Here is a 16,313-nt window from a genome sequence, read left to right on the forward strand (position 1 = left end):
GGTTGAAAAGTTACGGAGACAGGATGCATCCCTGGCGTACACCCTTCCAGCACCAACCAAAGTAAAATTCACAATATCTGGCAACCAATCAAAATTATCAGGCATCAAATAATAGATTCATAAATGACATTGATCAGATTCTGAACTAGCCCACAAATGACATATATGATAGGATTAATATATAAGTACTTTAAAACTGTACTCTATATATTCTGTCAGGAATTGAAACTTACACCACAACAAGATAAAGATAAACAACCCAATTGCAAAATGGATACAGGATATGAACAGACACTTCACCAAAGAAGACATTCAGATGGCAAGTAAACCCATGAAGAAATGTTCAAAATCCCTTGTTCTAAGAGATGCAAATCAAAACAACTATGAGCTATCCTTTCACCCCAGTCAGAATAGCAAAATTTAACAGAACAGCAAACAACAAATGCTGGTGAGGTTGTGGAGAAACTGGAACCCTGATTCACTGTTGGTGGGAGTGTAAAATGGTGCAACAATGAATGACTGGAAATCCAAGTTCTCTATAAACTTTCATTAAAATCTCAATAAAAAAATAAAACCAAACAAAGAAACCTACCCATCTATGGGAGCTCTGGTGGCCTAGTGGTAAGAAGCTGCGCTGCAGTCTCAAAGGTGCACCGTTCGAATCCACCAGATTCTCTGCTGGAGAAGGAGGGGGAAACGCCTCCTGTGACAGTAGGATCCGATTCGACGGTGCACAACAGGGGAAAAAAGAAAACAAAAGCAAAACCAAAAGCAACCTACACATCTAGTTCATTTAAAACACTGGGAGGAAATTTAATTCTAGATTTCAAGTATTTCCAATGACACAATGTTAGAAACGATAGCACGATTTTCAAGCCAATGTTAATTTCACTCAATATATTTCAGACACAAAGCTGATGTAGAAAACTTACCCATCTATTTCCTGGAATACATAGGAGCAACATTTCATTCTAGTGACTTTCCGCTCTGTAACCACGGCCACGTGTCCTGACTGCCAAGTGCCCTCGTGTGTAGGGGCCAGCACCACGAGCGAAGCGGCTGCCTGCCACCTGTTTTCTAACACAATCTCTTTACCTTCTTTTTCTTGATCAGAGTATTTCTTCGTATTTTCAATTCTATCCATCTAGTCAGAAACTTTTTTCCTGAGCTGACATTTCTTCGTGTCATCTTTGGTGCCTATAAATTAGAAAATACATTCAATGCTTTTACAACAGTCTTTCTGTGTAGTAGAAGCATTATGTTCAATTTCTCAAGTTTTCCAGACATTTTCTATCCTTGAGCATGGTTTCTCTCTATCCTAAAATACACAGGCAGTGGGCTGAGATTGGGCTGCGTTGTACAAGGTGTTGATCTTTGCATTAGGCAGCTGAAGTGTTTACTTAGAAATGGAGACTCTAACGATATGACTCACTTCTGGGGACATCTGATGGGGCGAGATGTTGTTGTATGCCGTCAAGTTGAAACCAACTCATAGCTGACCCTCCAGTGGGTTCTCAGAAACAGTAAATGCGTGGCAGGAGATTTTTCATTGTTCTCCCACGGAGCAACTGGTGGATTCGAAATGCTTGCCTTTGGGAACGCAGCGGAGCTTCTTACTGTGAGGCCATCAGAGCTCCCTGATGAGGTGAAAGAGAATTATTCCACATCAAACCTGATTCTGAGACAAATCTAAGTATCTACTACAAGTTTAAAAATCTCAGCAAAATCAAAAGAAAGCACACAATACTTTCTATCTCCACAAAACCAATTTCTCCTCCCAACTTCCCTAATGCTCATTTCCTCAGCAACTGAATAATATATCTTTGAATATACATTACCAAGAAAATATTAACCTTGAGCCTAAATTTTTTTAAAACTTAATAAAGATGAAAACTGTAATGTCTGAGATGAAAAAGAAATCATATGAGGTTAATGCAGCAATGGTGTCACTCTGGAGACTAAGGTGCATCTGATACAGGCTATGGTCTTTGCAATCACTTGTTTTGCATCAAAGAGTTGGACAATGACTAATGAGGATAGAAGGAGAATTGATACCTTTGAACTGTGGTGCTGGAGAAGAGTATTGACTATATCATGGACTGCCAAGAAAACAAACAGATTCATCCTGGAAAGGGTTAAACCAGGCTGCTCCTTGGAGGCAAGGATTCTGGGGCTTTGTCTGACATATTTTGGACATGTTGTAAGGAGGGACTGGTCCTTGGAGAGGGACATCATGCTTGGGAGGGTGGAGGGACGGCACAGGAGGGGAAGACCCTCTATTAGGTAGATTGATTCAGTGACTGGGATAATTGGGATGGGTGTGTTGGAGGCAGTGCAATTGGCACAGGATAGAGCAGGGTTTAGGGCTGTTGTACATAGGGTTGCTATGAGTCTTTAGCGACTTGACGGCACATAACAACAGCAACAGTACAAACTATCCAAATCACGCATACAGAGGGTTAGTGAGCAGTGGACAGACAGTTCTAAGTGTAACTGAGCTCACAAAGGAGAGAAAAGATCAGGGAGACCGTAGTCAGGGGAAAATATTTGAAGAAATAATGGTCAAAATTTTCCAAATCTGATGAAAGCTCCAAATGCACAGAACCATGAACTTCAATAAATTCCAGGCACAAATAAACCGAGGAAAACACATCATGATAAAATTTCTTAAAATCGTCAAGGCAGCTGGAGAAAAAAAGATACTGCAAATAGAAACCAAAACAATAACGGCAGATTTCATACAGGATGGCAGGCACACTGACACATAGTGGGATGGCATCTTTAAAGGATTGAATGCCCGTCCTTCTCCTGCAGAGCAGCTGGTGGATTTGAACCATGTGTCTTTGGGACTGCAGCATGGGTGCTTACCACTAGGCCACCAGAGCTCCAAATGATGAAAAGGAAAACCAAACCAAAACAAAACAAAAAGACAACCAAAAAACCCCCAAACCCAGGAAATAGATTCTTCAAATAGGAAGAGAAATTACTTGTCAGACACACAAAAGGCAAAACAGTTCAGCGGCAGCAGACCTACACCACAGCAAATATTAAGGTTCTCATGACAAAAAAAATGTTACCAGATGAACACAAGCTGATACACATAGACTTACAGACACAACTGCACACAGACACAGGTAGACACACAGAGGGAAATAACTACATGATAGGGATGAGGCATGATTTTGTTGTTAGGGCCAAACAGTAAATATTTTATATTTTGTGAGTGGCATGTTTTGTTTGCTGCACATTACTTGTTTGCTGGTATGTTGATTTTTGTTGTTTTTTTTTTCCAATACAACCCTTTTTAAAAAAAAATGGAAAAAGCATTTCTAACACAAAGGTTTATCTAACAGACAGTTGGCAAGATTTTCCTTGCATACTGTAGTGTGTCAGCCGGTGATTTACAGCAAAAAAAAAAGGAAAGAAAAATATATTATGGGGTTAATAACGTGTGGCACAAAATATGTGATAAAATAATGGTAAAATGATAAGAGAGAAATGGAAATACATTGTCCTAAGATTTATATGCTATAGGAGACATGAAGCTGGACTATTGAGTTAAAGGAACTCTACTGGAGCCAAAATATATACTGTAAACCCTAAGACAAACAGAGTTCTAGCTATTAATCTGACAAAGAAGATGAACGGGAGTAATTATAACCATCTACTATTTAAGTCTCACAATTCTGGAGGCCCCAAGTCCAAACCCCAGGTACCAGAGAGGTTTTCTCTTGGTGGCAGTTCTGGAGGAAGGTCCTTGCCTCTGAGCGTCCGCTCCTGTACTGTCTTCCTGTGACGCGGTGTCTCTGCTCTTCCCTTTGAGGTACATGGCTGGCACAGCAGGATAACATCCCAGGTGAGGGCCAGATCTCTGCTGGATGTGGTATTCTATTTTCCTCACTTGGCCTGAGGACCACAGGTACCACTGGCGACATCATGATAGATGGAGAAAAGAGTGAAACTGTCAGTGACTTACAATTTTCAAAAGGAAACTCTTTACTGCAGTTGAATGGACCGTGCAGTGAAACATCAACTTTCACTTTAAACCTATTAACTCCTCTCAGTAAAGGTGAATTAGTCCACATGAGCCTTTCCCATCTGTTTAAGGAACAGATACAACATAGGGGAAGCTGGATCTGGCTTCTACCTGCTTCACACAAGGGAACTGTGCCCATCAAAAATATCCATTGTGCCATACGAACAGGTACATGGTTAGACATGCAGCCCCACATGCTCCTTGTCTATCCATTGTTTGTTGAAACTTGACTCACAGACTATACTCACAGTTACAGGGCTTATTAGATAAATAGGTTGAGGAGTGGGAAAGGCAAAGAATATCACACAATGCAAGTCCAGATTTAGTCCGGCAGTCCCAAGCCAGACTAACAAGGCACAATTTCTCAATTATTGAAATTTCAGGTTCAGTTCAGCAGCACAAATGCACCTTTAGTTTCCTCAATCATCCAGTAAACTTTATCTTTGAGCAGTTATAAGTCAGCTTTTCCATCAAACATCCAGCAAGCAAAACTTTCAACTGTGCTCCATCTCTAGCCACAGTCTCTTCACAGCAGTGCCACAGTTTCTTCCCCCTTTCTCTTACAGTGTGGAAAGCACTCTCTTTTTAAAAAATTATTATTAAATTTTATTAGTTTTAATGAACATTTACAGAGATTTTGGGTTTTCATTCCTTCATTGCTGCACTATTCTCTCTACCCTCCTCCCCAATTTGTTCTTCTTCTCCCACCATCTGAATGTCTGTTTTAATTGTCCAATTGCCACAGTGCTTGTCAAAGTCAGTTCTGATTAATCTCCTTTGTCAGTGTGTCCTTTGCCATTCCCTATCACTCCTCCCTGAGAGAGACTTCACCCTGATTCATAAGGAAAAGGGGATGGCGTATTCTCTTAGCTACTTCCTGCTGAAAAGGGACGCTGTGGGTTTCAGGGTGAAGATCTTCTCTCACTACTCTAAAGGGCCCCTTTGGCAGTAGGAAACACATAGAGTATTATGGAAATTGATTTTGGAATTTAGATGCACTGTTATCAATTGTGCTTAGCCGTACATGTTCATATCCTTGAAGATGTATCATGGAGGTGTTGCAACCTAGAAGACACAAATTTAACTAACAAGTTAAAAGTACATGAGTCAAAAATTAAAAAGCAATAATATTCTGAGTAGAGGTTCTAGTAGTGGCACAAATCAAGTTACAGAGGGAGGGTGGTTCTTACAATAAAAGGCCTATAGACTAGCACTTTGTCTATTATAGTGTAGAGGTTAGAAACCACAAGATGTAGAGGCTCAGCTATGTCATTTATGGTTCTTAAGTCCTGGAGCAAATTCCATCTACCACTGAGTTGTTTTACAACTCGAAAGTTCGCATGCAAGGTAGAGGTGAAGTAAGGAACTGCTTATGAGGTGGAAAATACTTTCTTATATATTGGGCCTATAGCTAATGATTCTTTGCAAGACCATGTGTCCATAGTTGAGGTAGCTGGAGACCATTTCCCTAGCAAGGGCTAATGCAATGGATAGAAAAGCCAATTTTCAAGATTTCTAACACCACACTATCCCTCTACTTTTCTTGTAGTATGCATTCCATCAGAGCACTTCAAGCTTATCAAAGGGGCTAGCTCTGTGACTAGGACAAGACTGACATTTAAAAATGAAGATCTCTTTTATTCTCTGTGTTTTTCAGGAACCTTGGAGTGATGGTGTGTTCCTCCTTAAGCGATATAGGAGGAATCATTACACCCTTCATTGTCTTCAGGCTGATGGAAGTTTGGCAAAGTCTGCCTCTCGTATTGTTTGGTGAGTCTCCACGAGGCAGTCATTATCCTTTCTTTCCAGCCTGGCAGTGGGCACAGTGACAGGCACAGAATGAGTGCTCAGTAACTGTGTAGAGTGACTGACACCTCCAATGAACTTCCAGGAAGATAGCAGGGTGCTAACTTTCAGTTCCCTCATGCCTTGCTCTGTCTCTTGGTGCTTTGTGGGAAAATAAGATGTCTTCCTAGAAGATGGACTAGATTTATGTCCTCTGGTTCCAAAATTATTCCTCCAACAGGATGTGATCTGGGAAACTTATGGGTTAAATCCCTGCTTTTCTGTGAGCTTGACTCAACTCTTAGCACATATAATGTGCAATTGCTGGGGGCTTGAGGATGCTACATTCACATCTATCTCTCTGCTTCTCGTGGATTTTAACAATTGAGAACTGGCGATCAAAGTATAGGATGAGCTTAATTGGTGATAAAGTTGGTTCAGAGAAGGCAATAAGGAGGTAGACACTTGGGTCTCCAAGACTCTGTTCACCAATCCAGTCAGAGATAGGATGACTGACCATGTGCCAAGATTTGCCTTCCCCAGGTGCAGGTCAGTATGAAAAGGAGAGAGGAGTGGAGGAAGGAAGTGGTAGAGTCACAAGAGGAGCACATGTCTAGTGGCCATGTGCCAGTGTTCTGGATCCTTCACTCTCTCACTCTTACTCTATAATTACTTCTTTTTTTCCTGTTTTATCTCATCTATTTCTCCATCTTCCTAATCTCATGAACAACTTTACTCATTCTCTGTCATTAAGTCAGTTGTGACCCTCCATCAAATTTCCGAGGCTGTAAATCTTCATGGGAAGAGACTTTCCACTTTCCCCCCTTGAGACTGCTAGTGGATTTGAACTGATGGAGAGGTATAACCTTTTGGTTATCAGTGCAACACACTTTCTGACTGTGCTATAAGAGCTCCTTCCTAACTTTTTAGAAGGAATATACGATTAGGCAATATACGTACAACAATAGCCCAGAATAAGAGGTACATGATTGCAAAGAGGACTTGCGGGTGGGGTAGGGGTAGGTAGGTAACTGTGCAACAATGAATGGATATTTAAAAAAAAAAGGAGAGAGTGAACTGGGGGAGGGGGAAAAAGGAGGGGTAAAATGTGCAACAAGGAATGAATGGAAACCCAACTTCTCTGTATTTATTCTTTTAAATCGCAATTAAAAGAAAATTTTCTTTAAAAATAAGAGCTCCTGGTGAGCTCTGGTGGTCTACTGGCAAGAAGCTGCACTGCAATCCCAGAGATGTATGGTTCGAATCCACCAGATGATCTGCTGGGGAAGGAGGGACAATCTCCTTCTGTACCAGTCAGATCCGATTTGACGGTACACACACACAAAATAATTTAAAAAATTAAAAATAAGAGCTCCTTCTGACATACCCTGCCACTCTACCTACCTATATACCTATCTACCTGTTTAAGTGCCTGTCTGTCTGTCTATCTATCTATCTATCTATCTATCTATCTATCTATCTATCTATCTATCTATCTATCTCCCTTTATTATAATAAATGGTCAAAACTGAATTTCATATAGTTTTTTAGGTACATGAATCAAACAATCCTCTAATACTTAAACATTACTTGACAGCAATTGATTTGGTTTTGATTTACCATATAGAACTTGATGCTTATATAGAAGTAAAATTATAATATTTCTTTTTTCATTCTGATATTTCTCCAGTTATCCTATTTTTTCATTTTCTTGGCACAACTTAAAAAAAATAATCTCTCTCACCCTGCCACCTTATCTGGACATCTCTTTAATTAGCTCTGATGACCTCTGTAGAAGGTACTGGCTGTGCACTAATTGCTCTGTGTGAAATCTCTTCCCTTTGAAGCTGTGCTGGGCCTTGTGGCTGGAGGCGTGACACTGCTTCTTCCGGAGACCAAGGGCATGGCTTTGCCGGAGACCATCAAGGACGCAGAGAACCTCCAGAGGTGATAACCAGGGCAGCTCAGGGACTCAGGGAGGGGTGGGGAAAGGAGGATGTCAGGCCCCACTCACAGAGGACCCTCTAGCAGGTTTTCAACATGTACAGGAAGAGATTGTCCATCTTCTCCTGCAGAGCAGGATTGACTGGGCTAGTCTATCACTTCCAGGGACTTGCCATTTTTCTCTCTCTACTTTTCAAGCATGATGTTCTTTCCCAGGGACTAACCTCTCCTGACAACATGCCCAGGGTGGGTGAGACCATCCTTGCTTCTGAGAAGCACACTGAGTTCCCTGCTTCTCAGATGGATTTGTTCTTTGATGGTCATGATGTAGTCAACATCACAATTAAAAACTATCCATTCTTCTTTGATCCTCCTTATTCACACTAGAACTTTCACATGTATATGAAACAATGGAAAATACCAAAGTTTGGGTAAGATGCATCTTGGTCTTCAGAGTGAGGTCTTTGAGCACGTTAGATAGGTCTTTTGCAGATTTTCCCACTTGCAATATATTGTTTTACTTCTTCCTTGGGTGTTGATGGTGGAACCAACTATATTAACATTAAATGCTTCACAACATCAACATTTTCTCCATTTATCATAGTATTTATTGGTCTAGTTGTGAGGATTTTTGTTTTCTAGCTGTTAGGATGTGGTCCATGCTGAAGGTTGTAGTCTTTCATAATCTTCTGTAAGTGCTTCAAGTCCTCTTCACTTTCAGCAAATAAGGGTGTACCATCTGAGTAACACAGACTGTCGATGGAACTTTCTTCATGTAGTCCAGCTTCTCAGACTACTTGATCAGTGTACACATTGAATTAAAACAAAACCCATGCTGCATTGAAACAGATGAGGGAGAGAACTGTTTAAAAGTGACATATGCTTGGGTATTATGGTCATGATAAGAGTCAAGAATGAAAGTTGCATAGTGGAGTGGACTCCTTGGCGGGGGGGTGGAGAGGGGAGATTGTATACCAATGAAAGAATTTTTCTTTTACTTTGCAAAGAGAAGCGTGAACTGGGGGGGGGGCAGGTGGGCAGGGAGAAAAGTGCAACAATGCATGAATGGAAATCCAAAATCTCTGTAAACATTCATTAAAATGAATAATAAAAAAATAAAAATATAAAAACAAACAAAACCCATTGCCATATAGTCAGATTTAACACAACCTAAAAAGCTTTCCAAAGCTGTAACTATTTACCAGAGAAGACCGCTCATCTTTCTCCTGTAGAAGGTTTGATAAATTAAAATGGCCAATTTACAGCTCTGGGACACTTTTCCTGGATTTTCAACTATGCAACGTCTCCTTTTTTTTTTTTTCTGTTCAAGTGACTGCCTCTTGATCTCTGTACAAGTTCCACATGAGCACAATTAATCTGGAATTCACATTCTTTTCAATGTTATCCATAACTTACGATGATCCCCACAGTGGAATGACATTGCATAACTCAAAACCCAAGTAAACATCTTCCTGGTGTTTTCTGCTTTCAGTCAAGATACATCTGACATGAGCAATGATATCTCGCATTCCAGGGCCTCTTCAAAATCCAGCTTAAATTTCTAGCAGTTCCCTGTCAATGTACTGTTCCAGTTACTTCAGAATTATCTTCAGAAAGAATTTATTTGTATGTTAATATTAATGATATCGTTCAATCATTTCTTTTTTCAAGCATTCTTTTAGATCACCTTTTCTTTAGGAATGAGAACGAACGTGGATCATTTCCAGTCTATTGACCACGTAGCTGTCTTCCAAATTTCTTGGCGTAGATGAATGGGCACATCCTTGGCTGCATCCATTCATTGAAACACCTCAATTGGTGCTCCGTCAACTCCGGGAGGTTTGTTTTTCCTAAGAGCCCTGCGTACAGCTTGGGCTCCTTCCTTTAATAACCACTGCTTCTTGAACAAGCGCTACCACCAGAAATGGAAGTTTTGACCAATTCTTTTTGGTAAAGTGGTTTTGTGTATCCTTTCCGTCTTCTTTGGAAGCTTCCTGCATTCAATATTTTGCCCACAGCTCCTTCCATGTTATAACACAAGGACTGTATATTCAGTTCTTTTATCTTGAGATTTGCCAGTCATACTCTTTCCTCTTGGTTTTTCAACTGGTCTTCGCACATGTTATTATAATATTTTGCTTTGTCTTCTCAAGCTGCCCTTTGAAATCTATTCTGCTTTCTTGGTTCATCACTTCTTGGTCTCACTCTAGAGCAAGATTCAGCATGTCTTCTGAATATCTTTTGTCTTCTTCATGTATAAGATCCTTGATGTCGTCCCACAACTTGCCTGGTCTTCAGGCATTGATGTTCAGTTCACCAGATCTATTTTTGATATGGTCTACAAATCTAGTCCTGGTATACTTATCAGGTGGGAGAACTCGAGGGCTGTATTTTGGTTATTGCATACTTGCTTTAATTTTCTTCAGCTCCAATGTGATCTTACACAGACCAATTGGTGATTTATTACTGGTCCCTGGTCCTATTCTAATTGTTCTTCTAATTGTTCAGTGTATCCCATACTATTCCTCTTCAATTCACCATTTCTAATGTAGTTGTTGTTAGGTGCCATCAAATCAAGTACAACTCATAGTGACCCTGTGAGGTCACTGACCTGACCCCTGCCCTCTTTTGTGCCATCCTCATCCTCTTTGACACCATGTCAATTCAACTTGTTGGGGATTCTCAATGGACTGGTCTTATAATCCGTAGAGCCCTGTGCTGTCAATCCGAAGTCCACCCCTCTCCAGTGGTTCAAATACACCAGCAATTCCGAGGGACTAAGACGGACAATCCTCTAAGCTGAGATTTACGCCTCAGAAACCCAAGGGAGAGTTAGCCGTGAGCTGGTTCCAACTTGATGACAACGAGATAAGACGAGACTGTATACTTATCTGATTCAAAAAAGTCAGCACCCAACCATTTAAGCTTACTTAGTGGTAAGAAGCTGTGCTGCAATCCCGGAGGCATAAGGTTCAAGGCCACCAGCTGCTCCATGGGAGAAGGCTGGACAGTCTCCTCCCATGAGATTAACTGCCTCTGAAAACCTGCCAGAGGGTCAGCTATGGGTCAGCTCTGACTCTACAACACACAACTACCACAATAATGCCCAGGATCTTAATCTTCAGGCATTGCATTTCATTGATGAGAACTTCAATTTCCCCAGATGCTTCATACATTCTATATTGCAATTATTAATAGGTATTTGCAGTTTTTTCTCCTCATTTCGAAGGTTCTTTATTGGGTGAAACTTTACTCCATCTGCATCTTTAAGGTCGACTCTACTTGGAGAAGGCAGTTCCTTTTCAGTTATATTTTGAGTGTCTTCCAGCTGTTGGTCTTCAATCAGACAGTGTTCCACTACTATTCACAGTATTTTTGAAAGCTTAGCATTTCAGGAGTAGATGGTTAATCATTCTTAGTCTTAGTCTGGATGGTTCCTTGAAATCTACTCAGTGAGTGTCTAATGGTGTTTAAAATACAGAAGGTGCCTAGTTTCCAGTATTATAGCAACACTAAAGTGACTGCAGTATGGAAACACTAACAGATGAGTGGCCAACATTCATAGCAGGCCTTCAATAAATATGAGAATTTTCTTCCTTTTCTATGTTGTGTGATTTTCTCAGGGGTTCTCAATTTTTAGCATGCACCACAGTCACTAAAACATCTTGCGAAAATGCCAATTCTTGAACCTCCTCAAGGATATTTTGTGTCTCAGTGCATTAAGTGTTGAACTTTTAAGGGAGCTCAAATCCACGAGCCATTCCATAGGGGAAAAGAGGAAGCAGTATCCTCCTGTGAAGACTCACATCCTCAGAAGACCGCTGGAGGATTGCTGGGACTTGAAACTGACCCAACGGCAGTTGGGTTTGGACAATTTAGGTTTTGGATTTAATACATGTTGACTTTTAAGAGCTCTGCAGACAACACCTCAGCACATGCTGTATAAACTCCACTTTGAAAAATTGATAATTGCTCAGTCTTGATAAAAATTGTTGTTATTGATAGGTGCTGTTGAGTTGACTGCCACTCATAGCGCCTCTGTGAACAATGGGGCCCTATCCTGTGCCATCCTCCTCAGATCTGCTATGTACTTAGGCTCCTTGTCACTGTGTCAGTTCACCTCGCTGGGAGTCTTTCTGTCTTTAGCTGACCCTCTGCCTGCCCAAGCATGATGTCCCTTTCAGAGGACTGACCTCTCCTAACAATATGCCCAAAGTATGCGAGGCGAAGTTTAACTATCTTTGCCTCCAAGAAGCACTTTGGCTACACCTTCTCTGAGACATATTTGTTCATCATTTTGACAATCCATAGGGTATTCAGTGCTCTTCTCCAACACTGTTGTGTGTGCTGAGAGCCCTGGCTCAGCCTCCCTTGCTCATACAAAGAATTTGCTCTGGTAGGATATGATAGAAAGATCTATCATGAGTGAATACCTTTGTCTTGGCTTGATTCAGACTTTTCACAGGTTGTTTGTCTTGCTCAAAACAATCCTGGAATAGGTTGAGCTCAGTGAGAAGATGTGGCTGAGAGGAAAGGCGAAGAGTGAAAGGAAAAGCAAAGGTAATTTTATTAGACAAGGTATATCTGAGAGAGAGAGAGACTCTGAGAAGAGTCAATCTCCAGAAATGTAGGAATGGGGAAAGACCCTGGATCAGGCGAGCGGTGCATTAATATAGCTCACTGGCTCTGCATTTTGATGTGTTTCCTAGCTTGAGTCTGGACCAATGGGATGATGTCATAGGTGGCCCATTGTTCTCGACATCACTCAGGCACCTAGATGATGTGTTGATCAGTTTTGGTCCATTGTTCTTCATGTCACTCATGTGCCTAGAACTAGGCAGTGAGGTCCAGTTCTGGCTGGGCAGAGCCTGATCCTAGCCACTTTGCTTGATGCTTGTTCCCTGCATGGGTTCTATCTTGGTGGTGGAGGCTACCTGCTCTAACACCAGTCTCTCCTTGTTTCTGCCTGATTTAATGTCCTTGGTTCTGACCCTAACAAACACCACAACTCAAAGGCATTTGTTCTTTCTTCCCTCGTCCTTACTCCTTGTCCAACTTTCAGATTGTGTTTGTATGAAACCTATATCTAGACCAAGCAGCTGCTGTTCAAAGAGAATAAGGGAATACTTCATGGTTTAAAAATCAAGAAAGGCATGCATCAATGTTGTGTGATTTCTCCATACCTACTCAATCTGTGTGCTGAGAAAATCAGTGGAGAAACTGGACTCTGAAGAAAAATGTGGCATCAGGAAGATTCATCAACAACCTTCTTTATGAAGACATAAACTAGCATCCTATTTTTCTTTTTTTAACTAGCATCCTATTGTAACTGTAAATATATTGACCACTGGTTGCCTGGATATTTGCTTCTTTTTGTTCTGAAGCAATAGAGATACATAGCTGTTTCATTGCTGGTTCTAATGTTTCATTCTACTCTGCTAAAAAGTCCTTGGTCACCAACCAGATGTGCTTGTTTCTCTGTTCTCTCCATCCTACCTTCCAAGGGGAGGGCAGCTTTCCTGCCCTAAGCCCCACCTCCCTCTGTGGTCCTGCACATTCTCTGTTACACTCTTCACATATCGTCATGATAGCTAATGCATCATAGTCTTCTCTAGCACCCTGAGTGTCACAGTGGTAGGACTATAGTCCTAAATATGGACTAAAGCTCAACATCAAGGAAACAAAGATACTCATCCCTGGACTGACTGGCAACATCATGACAGACAGTGAAGAAATTGAGATTGTTAACTGTTTCAGTTTGCTTGGCTCCACAAACAACACTCTTCGTACCAGCAGCCAGGAAATTAAAAAAAAAAAACAAAAAAACCCAACAAAACAAACAAAAACAAAAAACCAACGAATTTCATTGGGAAAGTCTGCTGTAAGAGACCTCTCCAGAGTACTGAAGAGCAATAACATCAGTCTGGAGACTAAGGTGTGCCTGATCCAGGTCACAATCTTCACAATTACTTGGTATGCATCAGAAAGCTGGACGATAACTAGGAATGATAGAAGGAGAATTGATGCCTTTGAGCTGTGGTGCTAGAGAAGGGTATTGAATATACTATGGACTGCTAGGAGAACAAACAGGTTCATTCTAGAGAGAGTGAAACCAGGCTGCTCCTTGGAGGCAAGGATCTCGAAGCTCTGTATGACATACTTTGGGTATGTTGCAAGGCACGATCAGTCAGTCCTTAGAGAGGGACATCATGCTCGGGAGGGTGGAAGGATGTTGCAAGAGAGAAAGACCCTGGATGAGATGGATTGATTCAGTGACTGAGGTATTGGCGGTAGGTGTGTCAGGGACAATAAGGTTGGTACAGGATAGAGAAGGGTTTAGAGATGTTGTACATAGGGTTGCTATGAGTCACAGGCAACTTGACAGCACATAACAACAACAACAACAGTTCGTAGTCCACTCAATGACCCCCAACAACAGCAACAGTTCCCATCTACTGCCAGAGTCATCAACTCCTTCTTTTCCCTTCATTCAAGAGAAAGTATCAGAGACTGGGAGTAACAGCAACTCCATTGAATGTTTATGAAATGTGTCACTTTCCAGCTAGTTTTGCATGCATTCTTTATCAGTCTGCTCATAATGTTGCAAGATAGCTGCTATTGTCATACCCATTTCATAGATGAAGGAAATAATGACAGCTACCCAAAATGGACAGTGCACACCACAACAAGATCAAGGTAAACAACCCAATTGAAAAATGGGCACAGGATATGAACAGACACCTCACCAAAGAAGACATTCAGATGGCACACAAACACATGAAGAAATGCTCAAAATCCTTAGCTCTAAGAGAGATGCAAATTAAAACAACTATGAGATATCATCTCACCCCAATAAGAATCGCAAAATTTAACAGAACAGCAAGCATCAAATGTTGGCAAGGTTGCAGAGAAACTGGAACGCTTATTCACTGTTGGTGGGAGTGTAAAATGGTGTAACCACTGTGGAAGGCTGTATGGCACTTTCTCAAAAAGTTGCAAATAGAAATACTATTTGACCCAGCAATTCCACTACTGGGAATATACTCTAAAGAAATCAGAACTGCCACCCAAACATATATATGAACACCTATGTTTATTGCTGTGTTGTTCTCAGTAGCAAAGAGCTGGAAACAACCCAAGTGCCCATCAACAAACGAATGGATAGAGAAGTTGTGATGTATCCACACAATGGAATACTATGGTGCACTGAAAAACAAGGAACTCATGAAATATTTTACAAAATGGGTGATCCTGGAGGACATGCTGAATGAAATATCTCAGTCACAAAAGGACAAATACTACATAATACCACTGTTATAAAACAGGAGTGACATCGGGGTTGGGGGAAAACTAAGAAAAGAGGGGATAAATAATGTATATTACATTGAAACAGATGAAGAATAGAACTTCTTAAAAGGAATATATGATCAGATATTATTTGCATGACAACAGTTCAGAATAAGAGCTACATAGTAAAGTGGACTGGGATGGGGGGGATTGTACAACAATGAAAGCTTTTTTTAAGAGAAAAGGGAACTGAGGTGGGTGGGTAGGGAGGAAAATGTGCAACAACGAATGAAATTCAAGTTCTGTATAATCTTTGATTAAAATATAAAATAAAATGACTTTTTAAAAAACATTTCAAAAGACATCTCAAATACAGAAACAATGTATAAAAGAATGTGCAAAGGGCTATAGTTGTAAAATAAAAAGGAAAGAACTCTCTCAGCATTTTTATAGTTAAAAAAACCTGAAAAACAAGTTCAAGCCTCAAATGGCAATACTAAGTGATGCTATGGACAAAACTGTGAATGACCCAGGAAGCAAGAAAATAAGAGGGAAGGTGTAAACAGTCACTGTACCAGAAAGAATTGATTGACGCTGAAAAATTTCATGAAGTGCCTTATGAGCAAGATACAATGATAATGAAGATAGGAGTTCAAGTTGTACTGAAGGCAATGGTAAAAAATAAGGTCCCAAGAACTGATGGAACAGAAACTGAAATTAACAGATGGAGCTCTGAAGGTACTAACCAGGTCATAACAGGAAACCTGGAGGACTATTTAGCCAACTGAAGGGAAGTGATGTGGACATTCTCAACAATTAATATCACTTGCAAACAAAATATTGCTGAAAATCATCCAAAAAGAACTAGAATAGTACCTTGACAGAGAACTGCCAGAAGTTAAAGCAGGATTTAGAAGAGGCACCAGGGATATCATTGCTGATGTCAGATGGATCCTGGCTCAAAGCAGAGAATAAGAATGTCTGGGTTTGTTTGTTCTTTTAAAAAGAATGTCTGTGTTTTATTGACTATGCTGTCTTACCCCAGCATCTATCTTTCTTTTTGTTCCAGTGCAAGTTTTAGAATTTGATCTTCAGTCATCAGTGCTCAATGTATCAAATTCTAAATATTGTTTTAAAATCAAGTTGGGATACACTTAGGGTCAGATTTTGGTTTTTGTGGATTTGTTTTTGTTTTCTTCAGCTTCAGTTTGAACCTGCATATGGGTAGTTGATGGCAGATTGCACAGTCAACATTTTTTTT

General features: G+C 40.6%; 1 protein-coding gene across 1 annotated transcript in view; it reads left to right on the top strand.

The window, feature by feature from the left end:
- Positions 1-7,772, top strand: part of SLC22A1 (solute carrier family 22 (organic cation transporter), member 1) — a 51,561-nt gene extending 43,789 nt beyond the window's left edge. The window contains exons 9-10 of the mRNA XM_006882820.1: positions 5,694-5,806; positions 7,669-7,772. Of these exons, the coding sequence (XP_006882882.1) occupies positions 5,694-5,806; positions 7,669-7,772 (217 nt within the window). The remainder of the gene's footprint in view (positions 1-5,693; positions 5,807-7,668) is intronic.
- The last annotated feature ends 8,541 nt before the right edge of the window (positions 7,773-16,313 follow it).

Source organism: Elephantulus edwardii, unplaced genomic scaffold (genome assembly GCF_000299155.1).
Source record: "Elephantulus edwardii isolate Elephantulus edwardi_28Jun2011 unplaced genomic scaffold, EleEdw1.0 scaffold00024, whole genome shotgun sequence".
Classification (NCBI taxonomy): domain Eukaryota; kingdom Metazoa; phylum Chordata; class Mammalia; order Macroscelidea; family Macroscelididae; genus Elephantulus; species Elephantulus edwardii.